Source organism: Mustela putorius, unplaced genomic scaffold (assembly GCF_011764305.1).
Source record: "Mustela putorius furo isolate JIRA1106 unplaced genomic scaffold, ASM1176430v1.1 tig00001069_pilon_pilon_pilon, whole genome shotgun sequence".
Taxonomy (NCBI): Eukaryota; Metazoa; Chordata; class Mammalia; order Carnivora; family Mustelidae; genus Mustela; species Mustela putorius.
In genome coordinates, this window is record NW_025421558.1 from 451,865 (window position 1) to 477,963 (window position 26,099).

The window sequence follows — 26,099 nt, forward strand, 5'->3', positions numbered from 1 at the left end:
TGAGGGCACAACTCACACGCCTCTCCGTTCCTTGAACTTTCCTCATCCCACAGCAGAACGGACTTCCCCTTCATTGTATTACTTAGTATATATTTTTATGTCTCTTTCTGTACAGATTGCATGCTCTCATCTATTACATTTGTTTGTATATATTTTATATCCTTACAGACAGGTATTTTCAAGGTCATTTTAGTCTACCTCACCGAAAATATGGCTTCTTCCCCTTTGAACTCAGTGAAAATTTGAGAGGGTTAGTAAATCTAAGCTCTTTTGGTACCACCAGGCAGTATCAGTATTCTAAAATTTAGAGGACTACCTAATATATTAAATATTCTGGTTGAAAATTATCTGTCTAGACTTGATTATATGCAAAAATGACATTGAATGTAAAGTGTAAGGCTAGAATAACCTTGAATATGTTAATTCCTCTAGAAGAGTCATTTGATTTTTAGTTGGCCTAATGTAAATCTTCAGTATAGTTTTTTAAGTTAGAGTAGTGTTAGGAACATCAATGGCATGCTTTAAGCAAGTAACAGTCTCAGGGTATTGTGGTCTGGGTATATCAGAAATAGAGATAGCCCCAGACTACAGTATTTTAACCTTTAACACAGGAGTCAGATGGTGCTATGTTAGTGGCTTAGCTTTGCATGACATGATGGAAAGAGATTTGGAATTTGTAGTCAGAGGATCTGCTTTCAAGTCTTAATCTTAGCAGTTCCTGGTTCTGAAATATTAGGCTTTCGTTATACTTCTCTCAGCCCTGGTATTCTCATTTAAAATTTATAGGTGTAAGTATAAGTCTTATATAGGTTTGTTATGAAGGTTAAAGGAAGTACTCAGGTGAAAAATACTTTATAAACTCTGCAGTGCAGGGGCATCAGTGCTGGGTGTTCCTACTGTCATTTGCTCTGGTGTGGTTCCGGTCATAATCTCTCATCTATTTGGTGCAAATCCTGCTAAGCACAAATTCTTTCCTCAGTGTGATTTAGCTACTACCAAACTGAGAAGGAGGATAAAGTGGATAGAACAAATGATCAGTGATAATAGTAACATAGATATAAACTCTTTTGTATGTGTAGTACTTTCATGAATATTATCTCATAATTTTAGAATAAAAGGTAAGATGTAACAAAAACATGGGGCTAAGAGGGACATACATACCTTGAGGCAGCTTATAGAACAATGAGGTTGATTTTCTTGTGTAAGTAAGAAAACTGGCTCTGGAAAGAATCCAGAAATGTTTTAGTAACATTGAATAAAGCCTTTCTACTTGAGGTAAAAATTTATAAGAGCAAGAAAGTATATGCAAGGCAAGTTTGTATATCTTTCCATCTGATGAGTTTATTTAATTTTAAAAGTGCCCCTCTAAATGAAACATGCATTGGAGACAACAATTTAAAAAATGTAGCTCATACTTGAACATTCCTGAGGGAACTACTTTGAAGGTTAGAAATGTTTTTGTAAGATCAGTCTCATTTCAGATTCCATACAAAATGTTCAGTCCTTCAGAGTAGTGAGTAAAAAGCAAAGTCAGGAAGTTGTAATACCTTATTAAATGTATCTTATGTCCCTGCATTTTCCCAGAAGTCCTTTGGAAAGTTCTTTGCAATTTGTTGCTTCTAGTTGTGCCTTACTTTCTGGAGTGATGAAGATATTCCTTTACTTGCTCATTTGCTGCTATAATGACATACCAGGGATTTATGAATATTTTAAGATGTAAAAAAGTTTGTAGTGGGCATTATGAACTCTACCATATTAAATACTATTTTGAGCTAGTGGTAGCTGAGTTATCCTGCTTAATTAATGAATGTTTTAAAAAGCATTATACTGTGTAGATCCATTATTTATCATTTAATAAAACAATTCTTGTAATTGTTTCTTTCCAAAATTCGACATCAGTTGCTTGGTCAGGAATATAATATCCTCTTATTTTACTATCTTTCAAAGAGATAATGTTTCATATACATTGCATTTCTCCTACAATACTTTCCCCATAAGTATAATCAGGTCAGGAGTTTCTCTTCTATATTTCTGATATATTTTTAGAGAAATGTTGATACATTAAACTGACCAGAAGACAACCAGCAGATTGATGAGGTGACCTGGAAACTGTGCTGACTGGTGACTGTGGCTTGAGACATCTGCAGTTATTAACTGAATCACTACTACCCTTCCATCCACTACTCTAGCTTCCGCACGTATTTTATCCAGCAGGGATAGAGGCTAGCCTTGTCTCCTGTCAGAGGGTAGGGGTCATCTCTACCTCTTCAGTCCCTCCCAGATTTCTGCATGGTTAGAAGCCTGGATTTGGCTTCTGGGTTCTGTTGGAACACTGATTCTGTCATTTTGGAATATAGGTTAGAACAGCAGTCAGAATTTTAGTAAATTTCACTTCTGAAAAGATGAGAGTGCAGTTTTTAATAGTGCATGTTGTATAGTAAATTGTGGACTCTTTGCTTTTGCAGCCAAAGATGTAACTTATATATGTCCATTCACTGGTGCTGTCCGAGGAACTCTGACTGTCACGAATTACAGGTTATATTTTAAAAGCATGGAACGGGTAAGACTTGTTGGATTAGATTTTTATATGTACATCTGTATGTTCTTTGCAGTTTTGTTCATTTTTTATCATTTTTAATTAAGGCATTTCTAATTAAAATAATTGTACAGTATCGATTGCTTAGTTTTAATTGTTTTCTTTTTTTTTCTTTCCTTCCCTTAGGATCCCCCATTTGTTTTAGATGCCTCTCTTGGTGTGATAAGTAGAGTAGAAAAAATTGGTGGTGCTTCTAGTCGAGGTGAAAATTCTTATGGACTAGAAACTGTGTGTAAGGTAAATGTTATACTTACACAATTTTATTTGGTTTGAAAAGCTTTCTTTTTAAATTTTATTTATTTATTTGACAGACAGAGATCACAAGTAGGCAGAGAGGCAGGCAGAGAGAGAGGAGGAAGCAGGCTCCCTGCCTAGCAGAGAGCCCAATGCGGGGCTCAATCCCAGGACACTGGGATCATGACCTGAGCTGAAGGCAGAGGCTTTAACCCACTGAGCCACCCAGGCACCCCTTTGAAAAGCTTTCTATTAAATAGAGCCTATGTGCAGAAACTGGTTTCCAAACTGTAAAGTACATTTCATGCTGTAACATCATTCTAGAAGACAACAGCAACATTTAAGAGTAATAAAAGGTGATCTATCATGAATTAGGCTTGAATTCTTTTGGACCCAGTACAAGATACTTTGACATTGATTATTTCATGTGTATATATTTATATATGTGTGTATATATACACACCTCATCTTCTTTTCCATTCATCTGCTGATGGACACTGCTTCCATAGTTTGGCTATTGCAAATAATGCTGCAGTAAACACAGGAATGCATGTATCTACTCAAATTAGTGTTTTTTGTATTTTTTGGGTAAATATCCAGTAATATGATTACTGGATTGTAGGGTAGTTCTATTATTAATTATTAATTTTTTGAAGAACCTCCATACTGTTTTCCACAGTGGTTGTACCATTTTGTATTCCCACGAAGAGTGCAGGAGGGTTTCTTTTTCTCCACATCCTCACCAACACTTGTTTCTTGAGTTTTTGATTTTAGCCATTCTGACAGGTATGAGGAGTTACCCCATTGTGGTTTTGATTTGGAGATGTCTAACTTGTATTAAATGCATTGACACTTGAATGAAACTTAAGATTTTTACACTTTCATCATTCTGTTCAGTCATAGACATTTCATCTCTGGTGCCATTTCAGTTGGTAGCTGCTCTCCTTATGGCCTGATTAATACCTGTGCACATTTCAGTTCTAGAAATCCTTTTGTTTTTTTTTTTCCCTGCTTTTCTGCCAGTGCCAAACGTAAAAGCAACAGCACATGCATTAAATTTCAAGTTACTTTTTTTCTTTCTTTTTTTTTTTTAAGATTTTATTTATTTATTTGGTAGGGAGATTACAAGTAGGCAGAGAGGCAGACAGAGAGGGGGGAGCAGGCTCCCTGCTGAGCAGAGAGCCTGATGTGGGGCTCGATCCCAGGACCCTGAGATCATGACCTGAGCTGAAGGCAGAGGCCTAAGCCACTTAGCCCCTCAAGTTACTTTCTTATGCTAATCTTTAGTTCTGTAAATCTAGTAATAAAGGTAATGACTACTAATTATTTTTATACATTTTCCTTCATAGTCAGAAGGGCTCTAAGAGTATAATAGCTGTGAAAAATGTGTCAAGCACATTGTCTCCTAATCACTTTATTGTAATCTAATAGTAAATGGAGCGTAGAATATGAGAGGACATGAAATCTTGATCATTTTAAATACAGTTTTTCCATGGAGCAAGATCATTATCAACAAACGCAAACATTTGTAGGGCCCCATCTGTGGCACTTTTAGATAACCCTCCAATTAACAAGAGTGATTATGAACATCTCTACTAGTTGTAAATATATTTACTGAGGAAGAAACAAGGTATCAGCTTAGGTTTCCGCACATGTTTGTTTTAAAGTAAGGTAAAGCTAGCGTCCTCGTTTTGGATCAGATTTGTGATAAAATGTCCTACTTGTTTGTGTACTGCAGATGCATTAGAGTGCAGTGTTCCTGTATTCAGTTTTATAGAATAAATATAATAAAGCTATTTTGAATTCTGCTTAGATTAAAACACTTAGATAAAATGGGTAGTCTTGAAATTATTTTTTTAGAAGATTTTTATTTATTTATTTGACAGACAGAGATCATAAGTAGGCAGAGAGGCAGGCAGAGAGAGGGGGGGAGGCAGATTCCCTGCTGAGCGGAGACCCCGATGTAGGGCTCAATCCCAGGACTCTGGGATCATGACCTGAGCCGACGGCAGAGGCTTTAACTCACTGAGCCACCCAGGCTCCCCTCTTGAAATTATTTTTAATCCCCAAGTTTTTCTTAGTGCAGTTAAGATGTCAGTAAACCAGAACATGAATATCTATATTGAGACTGAGCATAGAAAATTGCTTGAGGACGAATAACAAAAGGGAGCCTGGGACTTTAGATCTGACTGTAGAGGCAGGATGACATCAACCAAACATTTGGGAGTTTATCTGCCAGGAGGTGTTTGAAGAGCTTGGACCTGGAGAAGAGGAAGAGAGTTATGTACAGTTTGATTCTATCAGTCCAGTAGCAGAAAACGTAGAAGATCCAGTGAAAATGAGCCCTGAGAAGGGATCGTAAATAGGAAAGTTATCACCAGGCATGATGGGAACAAGGGCACTTATGAAATATAACAAGAGCTAATTAGGTTTTTAATAGGGAAATCCATGACAAAAAAATGGGCTTTCACAGGGAAAGGATACACACCGAGCTGTGTATCTACCAGTCATGATAGTGAGCTTCAGATACAGTATCTCTTATCAGGTGGTATCTCCTTTACTGGCCTGTTGTGAGTAAATAAGCAGAAATAAAATTTCTGTCCTCTGAATTTTGCCTTGTATTAGAGTGCCTTTTTTTCTTTCCAATTAGACATTGTGATTTCCCTTCCTCTAGGAGTTGTCTTATTTTCGTATCCCACATTCACAGATCTTAATATTCTACAAGGTAGTTCTGAGTTATCCTTATGTGTTCATTAAATAAAAGGTGAACGGGGATCGATGACTTGGATCATAAATCTTTTCTAGGACATTCGGAATTTACGGTTTGCTCATAAACCTGAGGGGCGAACAAGAAGATCCATCTTTGAGAATCTAATGAAATATGCTTTTCCTGTCTCTAATAACCTGGTAAGATGTTTTTTGTCTTTGAAAAATGTGTATTGTAATTCTTGGTGTAGTGTAAAGAAACTTGTCTAGGCTACCTAGAATCTACATTTGTGATCCTACTTTGTCATTAAACCAGATGCATAATTTAAGTTTAATCTAACCTCTTGGAGCAGTTTCTTTTAGGTATGAAATGAGGAGGCTGAGCTAGCAGATTTCTGAGGTCCATTCCTGCTTGCTGACGTTCTATAATTATATGATCTTTCTATAGAGGGTGTTCCCACGATGAAAAGCTGTCTGTAGTCTTCATTAGGATTTGAAATCTCCTTTTTATTATTTTTTAAAAAGATTTTATTTATTTATTTGAAATCTTTTTAATTAGGAGCTGAGAGTTAAGTCTAGCAATTTTAGAGGAAAGAGTGAGCAAATCTTAGCGGAGTTCCTGCTACCTGCTAGCAGTGGTGCCCCCTCATTAATGTTATATAATCTAATTAATATTTTATAATATCCCGTGTTGGTAAATATTATTTATCCCTATTTTAGAGTTGAAACCAGGGGCAGGTAAGTAACTCAAGGGTACAGCTAGTAGGGAGTAACATTTGTAATCAGAATTTGCTTTTTGATTCTTGTTTGAATGTTTTTCACCATAGTTGTTTCTGTCCTTCTGTCTACAAAGATGATAAATTAGATTTTCTTTTTTGGTACACTGATCACATACCAAAAAACAATATGTTTATTCAGTATCTTTTAGAAAATGTAGCATTAACTTCAGCTGCTTAACTGCTGACATCTGTGATGTCAAACTACTTAATTTTATCAGAAGATGTCTTCTGTAACTTAAATAGCTTATATCTGAAGGAAATATGGTGATATGTTAGCATTTGATACATCTTGGTGGTGGGCCTCTGTGCTTTCCTATGTGTTTGAAAAATATGAAAACAAAACAAAATAATACATTTTCAAAATTATAAAGCAAGAGCCAAAACAACAATATGGAAAAAAAAAGGACACCATACAAAATATCCTTGCAGACGAGTGAATGAAAACTTTGGGTATGATAAGGATTCATTTCTGATTCATGACCCTCTGAAATGTCTTTTTGTAGCTATTAATTCTGTTTGCTGTTTTGTAGCCTCTTTTTGCTTTTGAGTATAAAGAAGTATTCCCTGAAAATGGGTGGAAGCTCTATGACTCTCTTTTAGAGTATAGAAGACAGGTATGTACTTTTATTCTTTCAGTTTTAATATTTTGCATTATTTTCATTACAACAAAAAACTTAAGGGTAGAGGTATATATCTTTATATAGTTGTGTGGGTCGTGTTGTTTTAATGAAGGCTAATCTTGATTCTTTGTCTACCTTTCAGTTTCTCTAAACTGTTTGAGACTGTTTTAGTGATCTTTTATTAATTTACTTATCTAAGAAATAATAAGTAAATCAGCTTCTAAAAATGTTTAATATTGATAAAAATTAAATGGTAAATATATTTACATTTTAATATTCTTATGTACCATTCAACATTATTCACGCACCTTTTTCTCTTTTGGAGATCCTATAATATAATTCTGAAAAAATTTCATAGTAGTTCTGCTTATAACATAGCCCCCCATGAAATTTTGAAAGTTTTAGATCTTCAGAGAGGACACACTTATACATAAAATGTTATCAAATCAAATCTGATAGTATACCAAAGAGATAATACATCATGACTAAAGTCGGTTGGTTTACTATGAGAAACCTATCAGCATGATATACCACAGTAAGAGATTAAAGCAGAGTTCAGTCTGGAAATCTGTGTGACAGTCTGTCATCCTCAGGACACCACTTCCCAGAGCCCTTTAATGAATATTTAAACTCTGCCTAAAATAGTCTTGAACGATCTGCATGTTCAGTCTGCTTTCTTGAGAATTTAAGTTAGGACACATTGGTTGTTTCTTTGGTAATCATTAGATTTGAGATCCAGGTTACTCTAGAATTCAGATATGAAAATAAGCTTTGATTTTTGTATTTAGATTTCAGACATTGTGTTTGAATTATAGAGCTTCTAATTTATTTAAGTTTGTTTCACAAAGCAAGGAAGAGTAAAAATCCACTACCAGAGAACTAAAGATACCCAAATGGTTTGAAGTATCATTTGTTGCTCAATAGCATGTAGTCAGTAAAATAAAATTTCTTAGTCAGTTATAAAGCCATCAGATTGGCAAAATATGAGGCAGAATATTCAATAAGTGAATCAACTAGAAATCATGAGTCTACAAGTTAACATTGCAAGATTTTTGCTAATTCAAAAAGCAAGTGTCAGAATTAGGTGGAAAAGCAATCAGAAGATCTGACCATGTCCTGAGAATTGTTAAGATGAGAAATATTCTCTAGGAATCTAGGCAAAAATTACCATCAACATAGAACTTAAAAGAAATAAGTTATTATGGAAAAGAGAGTAAGTTAAAGAGTAAATAAACAGCTATACCCCTGCGGTGCCTGGGTGGCTCAGATGGTTAAGTGTCTGCCTTCGGCTCAGGTCATGGATCTTAGGGTCCTGGGTTTGAGCCCCGCTTCTGCCTCTTTCTCTGCCTATTTGTGATCTCTCTCTGTCAAATAAATAAATAAAATCTTAAACAACAACAACAACAAAGAGCAACCCCTCCCCCCCAACTATACCCCTATAGAAGGAGAATTAAGAGATTAGGAAATGTGGCTGTCAGAATAGAGCATTGACTCTATATGAAGTAATGCAGATGCTTTATGGTCTTTGATTTACTAGATGAAATTTTGACTCTTTTTCCAGCAAAGCTAGAGACTTTGTCTCTGATGCAACTAAATTGAAGTATAGTGTAGAGAACAGTGTATTTCTTGTGGTTGGAAGACTCAGGTTCAGGGGTGGATTTTGATGTATATTAAGTTTATTACAGAAGAAAATGAAGGTAATCTTTTAATATAAACCTTAAGTCTAAAGATAATGCATCAGATTATTCCTTTTTTTCTTTTCAATTAAAATTAAAAGTGGTGACACTTGCACTCTGCATAAAATTTAGAAGTTGAATTTGAGTTGAAAAGTAGGTTTCCCTTCCAGGACAACCTTGTCCCCCAGCCACACCAGTTCCTCTTTCTTAAGGAAATAATGTTGTTGGTTACCTATGTATGCTTTCAGAGATTTTATGCCTTCTTTTTCATTTAATGTGTTTTGGAGGATACATACCATCTCAGAACATACAGACCTGCCTATTCTTTTTTTTCTTTTAGGTCGAGGTGTAATTCATGTACCATAAAATGTATCACTTTAATGTACAGTCCACTGGCTTTTAACATATGCACAAAGTTGTGCAACTCTTACCAAAAATTCCAGAGCATTTAGAAGACTGAGTTTGAGTCATATCTTTAGCTCTTACTTAGTTCTCAATCTTAGGTATGTGTTCTTGAATGAGTCATTATGTCACAGTGCTTTTATTTTTTTACACGGTCATAGGAACTGCTTTATAGGAATGTTTGAAGGATTAGTAATATACGGGAAGGTATTTTATTAACCAAAGAAATCTATCCAAGTGATTATTACTGTTTATATTATTTTGTAGAGCTCTAAAAACGGAAATCATGACTGGTGGTGAGATTCATTGTGTGTAGCCACTAAAACACGAAAGGAAAGTCACATTAATTCTGTAGACCTGTACATTATATTGCTAATCATGTGTTATTTTTAATGCACAAAATTATTAATAACTATTTAAATTTTTTATGTAAGAGGATGTTTCTTGAATTTATTCTTGATGCATACATATAGTGATTATACAGAGGACTCTTGAAATTTGTGGATAAGATCAAGAAAAATCATCAAGTTGCTGAAACAGTGAAAATCAGTCTTAAGGAAATGAACATGGTCTTCTGCAAAAATATTTAGTCACAGGGTAGATAGATGTATTGCTTAGCAAATTTGGAAAACACTCAAGTCCAGTCAAGGAAAACAGAATTTATTCTCAGCATTGGAATGTGAATAACTAAGGAAAGCTATCATCCAGTTAATTGGGTTGTAACTTGACTCTGACAAACAGATACATTAACTGAAGGACAGTGATTTACAGGGAGATTATAAAAATGTATGCCAAGGATCAGTAGCTGTCAGATGTCTTTAGTACTGTGTACAAAGAGTGTGTGCTGACTGGTCAACTCCACTTGTCGGTTTGGAAGGCAGTTCCTTCAGTGGAGGTCAGTATACCACCTTATCTAAGAATAGGAACACAACAGCATTAGTGTAACTTAAGTCAGTGGTTCTACCCCAACCCTGCCAGTTTCCTGGAGAATGTGACACAGTCCCACGGGTAATAGTGGTTCTCCGTGAGAGTGATTTTTCAAGGATATGAGAAGGGATTGAGAGATTAGAGTACTCCCTGGGTTGGGGATGGTTCATCAGGATCTCAGGTGAGGTATGCCTCTTGGGTGATCTGGCAGTCTTAGCTCTGACTCCATGTTGCCTAAGAAAACTTGAGAAACTACTGTCGCTTTTTGTGAAGGCTTCCTTGCGGGTCATTGATTTAGTCATTAATCATTCCTTCCTTCACTCATCCATCCATCCATCCATCCAATTTATCTGGCACTATATATACTAGTGGCTAAATATATACTAGTGGCTAAGTCTATGAAACTAGAAGACACAATCCTGACTTCCAAAGAGCCTATACTTAGTGGAGGATTCAAAGAGGTAAGCTGATAATTAAAATACACAGCAATAAATACAGTGACAGGTAAAGCAAGGTACTCCAGTGAGAGAATATGAAGCCCTTTGGGAACTGAAAGTATTGGTATAGGCTTGACTAAAGACTGGAGTGGCAAGAGATCAGACTGGGGAAAGCTGAAGTGTGAAGGGCTGGGTTTTGCTAAGTCCATAAAGGAGTTTCTTTCACAGTTTTATTGAGAAATAATTGGCATACGTCACTGTGTAAGTTTAAGGTACATGACATGATGGTTTGATTTGCATGTGTTGTGAAATGATTGCCAGAATAGGTTCAGCTAACATCCATCTTTTCATATAGACAGAATAAAAACAAAGAAGAAAAGGAAACCATTTTCTCCTTTTGAGGGGAATGCATAGGATTTGCTCTCAGCAGCTTTCCTGTGTATCATACAGCAGTGTGAGCTGTAGTCATCATGTTGTCCATGATGTCCCAAGCAGTTACTTCTCTTATAATGGAAGTTTGTACCTTTCTGCCACCTGACCACTTTCTTCCAGTTTTCTCTCCCCTAACCACAAGTCTGTTCTTTTTCTGTCAATTTCTGTGAGTTGTTTTTTATTTTTTTTTAACATTCTGCATATCATATAGTATTTGTCTTTTTCTCTCTGACTTATTTCACTAAGCATACTACCCTCCAGATCCTCCTGTGTTGTTGCAAATGGTTAAGATTTGCTTGGTTTTCATGGCTGAATAATATCACATTATCCATTCCTCCACCAGTGGACACTTATGTCCATGTCTTGGCTGTTGTAAACAATGCTGTCCTGGTTATGGGCAGTGCAGGTATCTTTTCCAGTTACTGTTTTCATTTCCTTATATATCTGCAGAAGTGGAGTTGTTATAATACTGTAGTTCTGGGTTTGATTTTCTGAGCATCCTCACACCGTTTTCCATAGCAGCTGAACCAGTTTACAGCTGCACCTACAGGGTTTTCTTTCTCCATCTACACCCGCTTCTGTCATCTCTCTATTTTTTAAATTTATTTTTATTTCTTATTTTATGATGGCCATTCTGACAGGTCTGAGATGAGATCTCATTGTGGTTTTAATTTGCATTTACTTAATGACTATATTGAGAATCTTTTCATGTGTCTATTGGCCTTTCATATTTCTTTTTTGAAGAAATGTTCATTCAGGTCCTTTGACCATTAATTTTTTTTTTTTTTTTTTTTTTTTTTTTTTTGAGTATAGCTGCCATACTGTGTTATATCAGTTTCAGGTATACAACATCATGATTTGGTTTTTGCTGCTGTGTTGCATGAGTTCTTTATATATTTTGGATATTAACCCCTTATTAGATATACAGTTTAAAAGTATTTGAATTTCTGTATTAACAGTTGTAATGTTTCCTTTTTCATTTATAATTTTGTTGATTTAGACCCTTTCTCTTTTTAACTCGGTTAGTCTAAGAGTTTGCCAACTTTATTTATCTTTTCAGGGAATGAACTCTTAGTTTGTTTAATTCCCCTCCCCCCCTTCTTTTCTGTTTTATTTATTTCCACTCTAGTCTTTATTGTTTCCTTTCTTCTGGTAACTTTGGACTCAGTTTGTTCTTCTTTTAGTTAAGATATGCACTTACGTTGTTAATTTGGGATTTTTCTTGCCTAAAAAAAAAAAGATTTTATTTATTAGAGAGAGGGGTTGGGGAAGGGCAGAGGGAGAGGGAGAGAGAGAGAATCCCAAGCAGACTCCATGTTGAGCGTGGAGCCCGACACAGGGTTCAAACTCAACAACCCTGAGATCACAACCTGAGCAAAAACCCAAGAGTTGGATGCCTAACCAACTGTGCTATCCAGGTGCCCCAGATTTTTCTTGCATCTTAATGTAGGCATTTATTGCTCTAACTTCCCTTTTAGAAGTGCTTCTGAAACACCCTACAAGTTCTGGTATGTTGTATTTCCATGTCTGTTTGTACAAATTTTATTTCTCCTTTAATTTGTTTTCTGACCAAATGGTTGTTGTTGGTTATTCAGGAGAATGTTGTTTAATTTCTTTGTGATTTTTTTTTCAGTTTTTTCCTGTTAGTGATTTCTGGTTTTAGGCCATTATAGACAGAGAAGATACCTAGTATGGTTTTAGTCTTCTTGAATTTGCTGAGCCCTGACATGTGGCCTATAGTAGAAAGTGTTCCATGTATACTTCAGAAGAATGTGTATTCTGCTGCTGTTGGATAGAGTGTTCTCTAGGAACCTGTTAGGTCTATTTTGACCATAGTGCTCAAATCCATGTATTGATTTCTTAATGATTTTCTGTTTGGATTATCTGTCTGTTATTGACAATGGGGTATTGACATCCAGAACTATTACTATATTACTCTTTATTTTTACTTTTGCTGTTAGTTTTTGCTTTATATGTTTAGGACCTCCAAAGTTGAGCACACAAATATTTATAGTTGCTTTATCTTATTAATGTATTGTCCTTTTCCTCATTATATCATGGCTTTCTTATTCTCTCTATACTATTATTGTTTAAAATCTATTTTGCTCAGTGTAGATAACCCTCCTTTTTTTGTTTATCATTTGCCTGGATTGTCTTTTTCCATCTTTTCATTCCCAGTCTATGTGAGTCTTCGAGGCCAAAGTGAGTCTCTTATTGGCAGCATATGGTTGGATCTTATTTTTTTTTAACCATTTTGCCATATTGCATCTTTTAATTGGAGAATTTAGTTGGTTTATGTTTAGAGTAATTATTAGTAGGACTTACTGTTGCCACTTTGTTAATTAATTAACAAATCAATTCTGGTTGTTTTATAGAATCATTGTTCCTTATTTCTTATCCTGCTCTCTTTGTGCGTGTATATTTTGATGTCTTTTTGTATCAGTACACTTTGACTTCTTTATCATGTTTTTTGTAATTACTACAGAATTTTCCATGTGGTTACCATAAGGTTACATAAATATCTTGCACTTAGAACACCCCACTTTTAAACTGATAACACGTTAATGTCAATAGAGCTTATAAACTTTATATTTTTACTGCTGTTCCCCTTTACTTTTAGGTTATTGCTGTTATAAATTACATGTTTTTTATATTGTATAACTAATAACCAGATTATTTTAGTTATGGTTATTTTTACTATTTTTTTTAAGATTTTATTTATTTATTTGATAGAGAGAGAGATCACAAGTAGGCAGAGAGGCAGGCAGAGAGAGAGGGGGAAGCAGGCTCCCCAACCAAGCAGAGAGCCCGATGTGGGGCTCAATCCCAGGACCCTGAGATCATGACCTGAGCCGAAGGCAGAGGCTTTAACCCACTGAGCCAATCAGGTGCCCCTACTATGTTGTTTTTTTAACTTGCCAACTAGAGTTGTAGGTGAATTACATGCCACTGCTACTGTATTGCAGAATTAAACTGATTGTTACCAATGAGGTTTATACTACCTTTCTGTGTTTTTATGATGCTAAGTAGCATTCTTTCACTTGTACTCAAGTATTTAGCATTTCTTATAAGGTAGATCTGGTAATAATGAACTCCCTCTACTTTTGTTTGGGAAAGTCTACCCTTCCTTCAGTTCAGAGAGACAGTTTCGCTGGCTATAGAATTCTTGGCTTAGTTATTTTCTTTGACTATTTTGAGTATGCCTTCCCATTCTCTCTGGCCTAAAATATTTCTGTTGAGAAATCTGCCAGTATTCTTACAGAGTTACCCTTGAAAGAAAGCCCATTCTTGTTGCTCTTAAAATTCTTTGACTTTTGATGGTTATTTTTTGTTTGTTTGTTTTGCTTTTTAGGTTTCTTTATTTAGTTATTTGACAGAGAGAGAGGGAGTGAGAGAGAGTGTGTGTGCACAAGCAGGGGGAGCAGCAAGCAGAGGGAGAAGGAAGCAGAGGGAGACAGAGGGAGAGGGAGAAGCAGGCTCCCCGCTGAGCAAGGAGCTGGATGCAGGGCTTGATCCCAGCACTGTGGGATCCTGACCTGAACTGAAGGCAGCTGCTTGACTGACTGAGCCATCCAGGTGCCCTGACTTATGATGTTAATTGTAATGTGTCTCAGTGTATCCCTCTTTAAATTCAACATATTTGGGGTGCTGTGGACCTTATGGATCTGGATGTCCCTTTCTTTTACTAGACTCAGGGCATTTTGAGTCATCGTTTTAAACATACTTTCTATCTCATTCTCTTTCTTTTCTTCTGGAATTCGCATAATGTGAATATTGTTTCTTTACATTATGTCCCATAATTCATGTAGGCTTTCTTCATCATTGTTTTCATTCTTTTTTTTTTCTTTTTGTTATTCTGATTGCTTTTTTTTTTTTTCAAGATTTTATTTATATGGCAGAGAGAGAGAGTGAGAGAGCACAAGCAAGGAGAGCTGTAGGCAGAGGGAGAAGCAGGCTTCCCACTGAGCAAGATCCCGATGCAGGGGGCGCCTGGGTGGCTCCGTGGGTGAAAGCCTCTGCCTTCGGCTCAGGTCATGATCCCAGGGTCCTGGGATCGAGCCCCACATCGGGCTCCCTGCTCAGTGGGGAGCTGCTTCTCCCTCTCTCTCCCTCTGCCTGCTGCTCTGCCTACTTGTACTCACTCTCTATCAAATAAATAAATAAAATCTTAAAAAAAAAAAATCCTGATGCAGGACTCAATCCTAGGACCCTGGGATCATGACCTCAGCTGAGGGAGATGCTTAACTGACTGAGCCAACCAGGCATCTCTGACTGGTTAATTTCTAATACTTATCCTCCAAGTCCCTGATTATTTTGTATGGTCGAATCTGTTTTTTTAAAAAGATTTTATTTATTTATTTATTTTAATATTTTATTTATTTATTTGACAGACAGAGATCACAAGTAGGTAGAGAGGCAGGCAGAGAGTTGGGGGGAAGCAGCCTCCCTGCCGAGCAGAGAACCCAATGTGGGACTCGATTCCAGGACCCTGGGATCATGACCTGAGCCGAAGGCAGAGGCTTTACCTCCCTGAGCCACCCAAGTGCCCCTTGAGTCTGCTTTTGAAACTGTTGAATTCTTCAACTCAGTTACTGTATTTTTCCACTCTAGGATTTCTCGGGTTTTGTTTGTTTTGTTTTTTTTTATGCTTGGTATTTTCTTGTGGAACTTCTTGTTTTGCTCGTCATTATTTTCCTAATTTTAATTGTGTGTTCTTACAGCTCATTAAAATTCATTAAGAGGATTATTTTGAATTCTTTGCCTGATACTTCATATATTTCTATTTCTTTAGGGTCCATTATTGGAGCTTTGTTAGTTTCCTTTGGTGGTATCATATTTACCTGATTTTTCATGATTCTTGATTCCTTATGTTGGTATCTGCACATTTGAATGATTGGGCATTTCTTCCAGAATTTATAGGTTTTCTTTGGCAGAGACCATTCTTCACTAATCAGTTCTGTTTGGGTGTCTGGGAATGTCTGTGGGTACTGTCCTTTGGCAGGCGGGGCCTTTTATTATAGTCTGTTTTGGGGCAAGGCAACTGTTTGAACTCAGAGGACAGAGATTGGGAAGGGTGTGCTACTGGTGGAGAGCAGTTGAATGGGATTGCTGGCTTGGTTCCCTATCCAAGTGAGGGTGTAGGATGGGCCCTACAGTAACCTGGATTCTCCGGTCAGGTCAGATGTACTAGATTGCTAGGACTGGGTACTGTGTTCAGTTGTAGACGGGGCTCTTAATGGCAGGACAGCATGATGGGACCCAGGCCTCATTGTTTGGGGACCCAAATTAGGCCTGTCACTGAATTCCCTGGTCGAGCAAGGCCACTGGTTTTACTCTGCACCCTGGAGAGGCCACAGGCTGTGTGCTCTGTTTACATATCACTGTATATAGGGCTGTTTCATGGGCTATGGAGCTTCTTGTGTTCCCTAGTTAGGGTCCCCGGCCAGACAAGCTGAGAGCTATATTCAGCAATGAGCAGGACAGTGAGTTAGGTTCCCTTCTTGAGTGCAGCAGGAAAAACAGCTCTAAAGCCAGTAAAACTCTTTGCTGTATTGACTCAAGATGATTTAGATCTCAAGTTCCCGACCAAACAGAACCACTAGCTTTGTTCTGTAAAGTCTTGGCTATCTGTCCACTTCTTGGCCTGAGTACCATTGGAGTACAGTGCTACCATGAGTTGTTGCCAGCCATTTCTGGTCAGATGGGGCTAGAAGACACACTCCATCTACAACTGGTTGGTCTGTGTTTTAGCTTCCTTGCCTTGGTGAGAGGGGCAGGGCCTCCCTAGTTATTCTCCATTTCGCAAGCCGGCTCAGCGGTTGGGAAGGGCCTGGAACTACCCTCAGCCCCAGCTAAGAATTAATTCCCCTGTTTGGGAACACTGCATTCCTAGGACTTGCTTTGCTCCAGGGACAGTCAGCTCTTCTCTCCTGTCTCCCTGCTTGAGTGCTGCCAGTCCACACTGCTTCCAGTTTTTGCCAGTCCTTATGGTCAGATGGGGTGGTAAGACACTTTGCAGTGTGTGGGGCAATGATTTAGCTTCTGGCTTGGGGGTGCACACACTGAACTCTAGGGCTGGCAAAACTCCTCATTTGAGGGTCCAAATTAGGGAGTTCTGGACCCTCCTGAGTTCCCTGGTCAGAGTGTGTGCGTCCCTGACTCTGGTCTGCAGGTGAGCAAAACCACCCATACAGGTTCCTCCTTCACCCCAGGATGTATCAATCAGTTTGTCAAGATCCATGTGCTGGTTCTATAAGCCCTTCCCCACTTCTCCATCACAGTCAGATTCCTAGTGTTTGAGCCCCACAGATTCCCCTGCTGTTCCTGGGCGGCAAGATCAGTGTAGTGGCTCCAACAAGGTGACCCAGAGTGCTGGTGAGGAGCTGGTTGTCTCCCTTGGCTTAGGGAACACCTCTCTGTGTGGTGCTGGGCTGGCCTGGAGGGGAGGGATATTACCCTTCTAATGCAGTCTTTCTGGGTCTCTGAAGTGCAGGAGCTGCTTCAGTCCCATGTTCGAGGATTCACTCAGTGCTGTCTTGTTCTGGAATAGTTGTCAGTTGTGCTTGTGAGGGGAAACAAAGTCAGAAACACCTATGTTGTCATCTTGGTGACATCACTCCTCATGAAGGAGTTATGCTTCATGTGAAAAGGACTAGGTAACCACTGATAGTTCTTAGAGGAACGGCATGATAATTTGCTTCTTAAGCGAGTATTATAGAGACAGCATGGAGAATGGATTGCAGAGGGACAGGAGAGATTTGGTAATGGCTTGAATTAGGCAAGTTGCATTGAGGGTGGATGATAGTGAGCAGAGTTTTCTTTTGGCACTTTTAGATGGACAAAAATCATAGAAGTTGGTCACTGATAGGATGTAAGGGGGTTAGGCAAAGGGATGAATTAAAGATGGTATCTGAGGTTTTTGCTTGAGTATCAGCTTTATAAATTTGCCAGTTCACTCTACTTTTTTGCTATTGCATGGAAATATATTTTTAAGCCTTTAATCCAGTCTTTCTTTTATTTCTAAAAATAAATAAGGATCTTACCTAAACAGTTGTTTGCTGTATAAAAAAGTTGAGGAAAGCAAGAGGGAGGGGGTTATGTATATCATATGAAGCAGGTTGGGACAAGGCTAATTAAATAGGGTATAGAGTATAAGGCACCAATAAAGAACCAGACCATGGCTCGGAATTCATGGAAACTCTATTTACCCTATGATTACCAGGAGGGAATTTTCTCTCTTTCCTTAATGTTAATACCCTCTTGGGTGACTGGCGGGCACTTGAGAAATACCTTTTAAAGAAGAGTACATTCTTCCCTTTCATTTCAGATTTTTATAACAACGTTTTCTTTCTTTTTTTTTTTCCAGGAACAATGTACTTTTAAATAAAAAGGATAGATGTGCAATGTACATGGAGTTCTTTATTACCTCCTTTGTTTCTTCATCTATCAAATGTAGTTAACAAAACCTGGGTACAATAATATGTGCATGTGGGTGTGTGTAAAGGCTGCTGACATGTACTGGTGCCTAATAGGTGCTCAATAATTTTTTTCTTTAACTACCAGTTTGGTTTCTTTCAGTTCTTTTTCTGATTGATTTTATGAGTTGTTGGAGGCTATGCAATTTTAAATATATATATTTTCTTAGTTCCAGTTAATTTCATGGCTTTATTTTCTGTAGAATGAAAGATGGAAAAATTTTAAGTATCTACTTCTTTACATATCTACTACTTCACATACCATTTATGTGAAGTAGTAGACTAGTTATAGCTAATACTGAAGATCAAATGAGAGTTTAATAATTGATGTATTTTTAAAAAGTTGAAGTATTTCTTGTCTCTTGGCTTCTGTTACTCCCTTACTTTTCAAATATGTGTTAGATTAGCAACATTCCCATTAGTACTATAATTTAAAGGGAAAAATTCACTTTAGTTAGTTGAATGATAAATATATGTCTGGTGTTCTGCCGGATACTGAGTACCTGCTCCCTGAAATTTCTTTATGTAGACGAATGGCAGCAAAATCAACCATCCAATCAACTACAGTGAGACTTTTTGTTTTTAAGACAGAGAACATTCTCAGTCTTACTGTGTCCTTCCTTCCTATTGCATATGTTTAGCACAGACCCAGCAGTCTCTCAGTATTTAGTGATTTAAGAAATCTTTCTATATATTTAGCATCAAAATGAACACAGATCCCTACATTAAAATAGCTCATCCTAAAAGCCTGGTCACTACAGGTAGACAGTAACTATTCCAGCAACTTAAGAAATGGGTAGTGGAGATAAGAGGGGTTTAAATAAGATGGCTTTCTTTCAGTAGGTTTTAATATTTTAGGTAGTAATTTGCCTTGTGTTCTATTTCCCATGTAGGGAATCCCGAATGAAAGCTGGAGAATAACAAAGATAAATGAACGCTATGAACTTTGTGATACATACCCTGCCCTCTTGGTTGTGCCAGCAAATATTCCTGATGAAGAATTGAAAAGAGTGGCATCCTTCAGGTCAAGGGGCCGTATCCCAGTAAGTGTGAAGCTTTGATGCGACTTTGCAAATGCTTTTGTACTGTATGTAACGCTGAGGTTAATGAATGGGAAAATGTTGCAGAATAAAAATAGCTACAGCAACATGTCTTTTATGGGGATTTGAGAGAATGAGTTATTTAGTAAAATTAAAACTGGAGGAAAGACTTAGATTAAGGAAGTTTCTGGAGAGTCTGCCATTGGTAGGAGAGAACTTCACAGAATTGTGACTCTTAACTTGAAAACAAAGTTGACTCTGTATTATTCACTATTTCTTTATTTTATTATGTATTATTTAATCATGGCAATAAATGCTCTTTTCCTTTAAATCCTAGAAAGAAGAAAACTTTACAAATTTTGATGAATTACTGTGTTTTAGAAAGATCAGCTCAATTTTAGGTACAAAAGTCATAGCTTCTAAAGACTTTATAGTTGGACAGTCTTTTGCTTTAGTAATAAAACTTTAAGGGGTTTACTTAACCCCCTTTTAATGTATTTTGATTCTAGAGACTTCTGAATAATCATGACTCCAATAAATCAATACCTCATTAAAGGATTAGACCAAATTTTCCATATGCCAGAGTTGTCTTGAAAGAAAGGTGATGATTTTTATAGCAGCCTAGAATGGACTTTGGTGTCTAGGCTTTGGAACCAATCAGAAAGCAGTATTTTGTAGAGTAATGTTTTGGAGAGGAATTATAAACAGAAATATATAAGGAGTATGTCACTATTTTTTCCCCCATTAAGGTTTTATCATGGATTCATCCTGAAAGTCAAGCCACTATCACTCGGTGTAGCCAGCCCATGGTAGGAGTGAGTGGAAAGAGAAGCAAAGAAGATGAAAAATACCTTCAAGCTATCATGGACTCCAATGCCCAGTCTCATAAAATCTTTATATTTGATGCCCGGCCAAGTGTCAATGCTGTTGCCAATAAGGTGAGATTGTCTTTCAGTAATTAAGATCACAGTTACAGGTTCGTGCGTCGGCTGAGTTTGGTGGGGGCCACAATGCGTAGTAGAAAGGGTTCAGGCTCTCCAGTGATAGAGATGTAGATTCTAATACTGGCTGTCCTACTTATGGTATGACTTTGAGTCAGTTACTTAATCTCTCTCTCTTTTTTAAAGATTTATTTATTTATTTTAGAGAGTGAAAGCGAGCAGGAGGAGGGACAGAGAGAGAATCTCTAGCAGATGCCCCACTGAGTGCGATCTCACGTTCCTGAGATCATGACCTGAGCCAAAATCAAGAGTTGACCACTTAACCAGCTGAGTCACCCAGGTGCCCCTAGTTAGTTACTTAATCTTTTAATTTTTTATTTGTCCACTTTTTGTTGAAGTACAATTGAGATACAACATTATACTAATTATTGGTTTATAACATATTTCAGTATTTGTATAGATTGTGAAATGATCACATTAAGTGTGTTTATCATCTGTCCCCATACAGAATTTACAACATATTCTCCATATAATGAACACTTTTAAGATTTACCTTCTTAGCAGCTTTCAAATTCATGATAACGGTATTACTGACTGTAGTCCCCATCTAGTGTGTTGCATTCTCATGACAAATATTTGATAACTGGAAAGGTGTGCCTCCTTATCTCCATCGATTTTGTTCCCAGATAAACCCTCCATCCTGTGACCACCAGTCTGTTCTCTGAATCTCTGAGTCTTGTTTGTTCATTTGTTTTGTTTTTTAGATTCCAAATATAAGTGAAATGAGTCTGTATTTGTCTTTCTCTGTCTTACTTATTTCACTTAACATGATACTCTTGAGACCCATCTGTATTGTTATAAATGGCAAGATTTCATTTCTTTTGATGGCGAGTAGTATACACACATACGCAGCACATCTTTATATGTTCATCCACTGATGGACACATAGATTCTTTCCGTAGCTTGACTATTGTAAACAATGCTGCAGTGAACATGGAGTGCACAGATCTTTTTGGATTAGTGTTGTTTTCTTTCAATAAGTGACTAGTGGTTCATTTTTTTTTTTTTAAGATTTTATTTATTTATTTGACAGAGAGAGATCGCAAGTAGTCAGAGAGTCAGGCAGAGAGGGGGAAGCAGGCTCCCTGCTGAGCAGAGAGCCCGATGCGGGTCTCGATCCCAGGATACCGAGATCACGACCTGAGCCGAAGGCAGCGGCTTAATCTAGTGGTTCATTTTTAAGCTTTTGAGGAAACTTCATGCTCTTTTCCATCATGTTTATTGTTGTGATAATAGCCATTTTGTCAGATACAAGGTTATATCTCATTGTGGTTATAATTTGCAATTCCTCATGATTAGTGATGTTGAGCATCTTTTTGTGTGCTTGTTGGCCATCCGTTGTCTTCTTTGGAAAAATGTCTATTCAAATCCTCTGCCTATTTAAAAAAAATAAATTTTATTCTTCATTTTGTTAACGTGTCACATTCATTGTTCTGTAGATGTTAACCATCCTTACATCCCTGGAAGAAATCCTACTTGATCATGGTGTATGATCCTTTTAATGTATTGTCAAATGTCGTAATATTCTGTTGAAGATTTTCACATCTATGTTCATTAGGGATATTGGCCTGTAATTTTGTTTTTGTTTTTGTTTTTTTTTTTTTGGTCATCTGTTTTTGGTGTCAGGGTAGTGCTGGTCTCATAAAATGAGTATGGTATTGTTCCTGCCTCTTCAGTTTTGTAGGTGTTTGAAAAGGATAGCTATTAAATCTTCTTTGAATATTTGGTAGAATTCACTGGTGAAGCTGTCCGGTCCTGGACTTTTGTTTGTTGGGAGGTTTTGATTACTGATATAAATTCCTTACTTGTAATCCATCTATCCAGATTTTCTGTTTTCTTCCTGATTCAGTCTTAGAAGATTCTGTGTTTCTAGGAATTTATCCATTTTTCCCCCTAGGTTGTCCAGTTTATTGCCATATAGTTCATAGTAGTCTCTTATGATCCTTTGTATTTATTTCTTCAGTATCAGTTGGGACTTATTCTCTTGTACTTCTGATTTTATTTATTTGAGCCCTCCCTCTATTTTTCTTAGTGTGTCTGTCTAAAGGTTTATTGATTTTATTAATTTGGTTTAGTTTCATTGATCTTTTCTATTTTATGTTTTTAGTCTCTGTTTCATTTATTTCCACTCTGATCTTTATTAGTTTCTTCTTTATACTAATTTACAGGGTTATTTTATTTAGGTGTAGAATGAGATTGTTTATTTAATATTTTCTTGTTTCTTCAGGTAGGCCTGTATTGCTAGAAATTTGCCTCTTAAAAGATGTTTTTGCTGCTTCTTATAGATTATAGTGTGTTTTATTTCCATTTCATTTGTCCTCAAGTTATTTTACATTTCTTCTTTGATTTCTTTGTTGACCCATGGGTTATTCAGTACTATGTTTTTGCTTTGTGGTTACCACGAGGCTCATATATTACTGCCTTTATATGTAAAAGTCTATGTTAAGAGGATAGCATTTGTTTGAATGTATTTTAAAAGTCTACACTTTTACTCCCTCCGACATATTTTGTGTTTTTGATGTCACATTTACAACTTTTTATTTTGTGTAGCCTTTAACTGTTTATTGTGGTTATAGTTATTTTCACTATTTTTCCAACCTTCATACTATATAAGTTATTAATATACTATGTTTACTATAGATTTGTTTCTACAAGTGAAATTTTTACTTTCATATTTTTTTGTTATTAATTAGTGCCCTTTCTTTTCTGCTTAAAGAAGTCCCTTTAACATTTTTCTAAGTCTGATAAACTCTTTTAGCTTTTGTTTGTCTGGAAAGCTCTTAATCTCTTCTCAATTCTGAATGATAACCTTTCCAGAAAGAATATTCTTGGTAGGAAGTGTTTCCTTTCAGTACTTCGAATATATCATGCCACTCTTTGGCCTACACAGTTTCTTCTAAAAATACTGCTGATTGTCTTATAGAGGTTTCTTTGTATGTAACAAGTTGATTTTCTCTTGCTGTTTTTAAGATTCTCTCCTTATCCTTAACTTTTGACATTTAAATTATAATGTGACTTGGTATGGCTCTTTTGGGTTTATCTTATTTGCAACTCTCTGGACTTCCTGGACTGAAATGTCTATTTCTTTTTCTAGGGAAGTTTTAGCCATTATTTATTCAAGTAAGTTTTCTGCCCCTTTCTGTCTTCTGTTTCATCTGCTCTGCTGTTGAACTTCTCTTGCATTTTTCAGTTTAATTATTGTATTCTTCAGTTCTGTGACTTCTGTTTGGTACTTTTAAAAAATTTTCTGTATCTTTGTGGTAGTTCTTACTGTGTTCATACATTCTTCAAGTTTGGTGAGCACCTTTAATGACCATTACTTTGAATTCCTTTTTTTTTTTTTTAATTTTATTTATTTATTTGACAGACAGAGATCACAAGTAGGCAGAGAGGCAGGCAGAGAGTTGGGGGGAAGCAGGCTCCCTGCTGTGCAGAGAGCCCCATGCAGGACTCGATTCCAGGACCCTGGGATCATGACCTGAGCTGAAGGCAGAGGCTTTACCCCCCTGAGCCACCTAGGCACCCCTACTTTGAATTCTTTATCTGGTGAATTATTCACCTCCATTTTATTAAATTTTTTTTCTGTTGTTTTAGTTTATTTTTTCATGTGGAACATATTTATCTTTTGCCTCATTTTGCTCAAGCCTCTGTTCCTGTGTTTTAGGTGAAATAATAGCTATGTCTCCTGGTCTTGCAGGAGTGGCACTGTTTGGGAGATAAGCCTTATCATTTTACCTTGGCCTAGTTTTTGGTTGTTTTCCAAATCTTGGTGATTGTTTAAGCAGCCTGTTGTTTTTTTGATGGGTCCCAGCTGTTGAGGGTGTACCAAGCAAAACCTTAAGTGTTCCAGGGGGAGGGATCTTAGTCATCTCCTAGTTTCAGCCTGATTGGAATATGACCCTCAGGCAGGAACATTTAAGATAGGCAAATATATACAGTCCTATGGGACTGCAGTTACAGATCTTGATGGCCTCCAGACCAAGTGATCTGGAGGTGTCCCTTTAGTGAAAATTGCAAAATTTGAGGCTTTGGACAAGTATTTGGGCTTTTTTTCTGGAGGTACTGGTGAGCTGTAGCAGGGCATAGTGAGAGCTCATAGGTAAATAGTATCCCCTCAGCTTATGTTTTCTGAGAGCATTTCCATAGACCCTAGATGTGTTACAAATATGAAGGCTATGCCTCAGGCTGAAGCTACAGATCTAGAAGGTAAGCTTTTCAGTGGAAAGACTGAGATGTATTGAAGTCTACTGACTGTACAATGCCTCAAGGCTGGTAGTCTGCCCAGAGCAGCATCTCCAATTATTTCAGACCCTCAGGGCCCAGAAACACAATCCCCCTTGGCCACCAGAGCTGGGCCCTCAGTGAGTGTCCTCTCTGTGGGCTACACACATGTACCAGCTGGCTTTGTTGGGGCCAAAGTGAAGTGGCATATGGGGGGATGGGCTACTTAATCGTCTTAGACCTTAATTTGCTCATTTGTGAAATGGGAATAATAATAGCTAGCAATGTTGTTTTGCCGACAAAACACACCTAATAAAATGTACGTGCTCACGTACATAATGAATATTCAGCAATTACTAGTTTTCTTCTCCCTTCTCCATACTTGACAGCTAACTGAGTTTATGACTGACTGAAGTCTGCACAGCTTGGCTGTAGGAATTGGAAAGCAGTTTTCTCAGTGACCGGTGGGGCCCTCTTCTCACTGCCCTCCACTAATCAACTTATTCACCCTGAGGATTTGCAGTTAGCTGGAGCAGTAGCCCTGCTTTCTGCTGTAGAACAAATATTTACATTGTGGAAATAAACATTTTTGTCCAGTTGACAAAATCTACCATAGAGGGAAGAGAAGGGATGTAATTTACCTTTAGTAAGTTACCCTTTAACCCCCAGGAAGCAATGTATCTATTTTATAGAATCAGCTAATGCAGATAAGCAAAAAAAAAGAACATATTTTAAAACACTCTAAATCCTTTAAACCATGAAACTTTGGTTGTTCTTCCAGACCTTCTATGAGTATTTGCATGCACACAAATATTTGAAGCAGTGGGATAATTGTAATTTCCTTGTTAAAACATTGAATTGGGGGAGCCTGGGTGGCTCAGCAGATTAAAGCCTCTGCCTTCAGCCTAGGTCATGGTCCCAGGATCCTGGGATTGAGCCCCTCGTTGGGCTCTATCCCAGGATCCTGGGATTGAGCCCCTCGTTGGGCTCTCTGCTCAGCAGGGAGTCTGCTTCCTCCTCTCTCTCTGCCTACCTCTCTGCCTACTTGTTCTCTCTCTCTCTCTGTCAAATAAAATGAATTTAAAAAGTCCTAAAAAATAAATAAATAAATAAATAAAACATTGACACTGTACTTTTCTGCACCAATAAACATTTATCCAAAACATTATTTTAATGGTGCAATAACTAATAATATCAACTGTTACTGGATATTTAGGTTCTTTCTTTCTTTCTTTCTTTTTTTTTGCTTTTATAAACAATGCTGGGATGATCATCCTTTTAATTAAATAATGGTGCCTGTGCCTGATTATTTCCATCCTAGTTAGTGTTTTTGAGGGCATTGTGAGTTACAGGCATTCTCTATTAAACTGTAAATGTTTCCTCAAAAGGAGAAATGAGATAATGTCTATGTGAAGCTTGCAGCACGGGACTAGCATGTATTTTTCTAGTAATTACTTGTTCCCCTTCTAGAACTTTTCTCTGAATTAGCAGGAGAGAGACTTAGTATGTTTTCTAGCATAAGAGGAGAAGGAAATAGAAATGTAATGCAAAAA

General features: G+C 37.1%; 1 protein-coding gene across 5 annotated transcripts in view; it reads left to right on the top strand.

Moving 5' to 3' along the window:
- The window catches only part of MTMR2 (myotubularin related protein 2), a 123,465-nt gene that overhangs the window by 70,776 nt on the left and 26,590 nt on the right, over nucleotides 1-26,099 (top strand). For all 5 annotated transcript variants that reach the window (XM_004754545.3, XM_004754546.3, XM_045087163.1 and 2 more), the window contains 6 exons: nucleotides 2,466-2,560; nucleotides 2,723-2,833; nucleotides 5,636-5,737; nucleotides 6,846-6,929; nucleotides 19,178-19,327; nucleotides 20,074-20,262. In XM_004754545.3, the coding sequence (XP_004754602.1) occupies nucleotides 2,466-2,560; nucleotides 2,723-2,833; nucleotides 5,636-5,737; nucleotides 6,846-6,929; nucleotides 19,178-19,327; nucleotides 20,074-20,262 (731 nt within the window). The remainder of the gene's footprint in view (nucleotides 1-2,465; nucleotides 2,561-2,722; nucleotides 2,834-5,635; nucleotides 5,738-6,845; nucleotides 6,930-19,177; nucleotides 19,328-20,073; nucleotides 20,263-26,099) is intronic.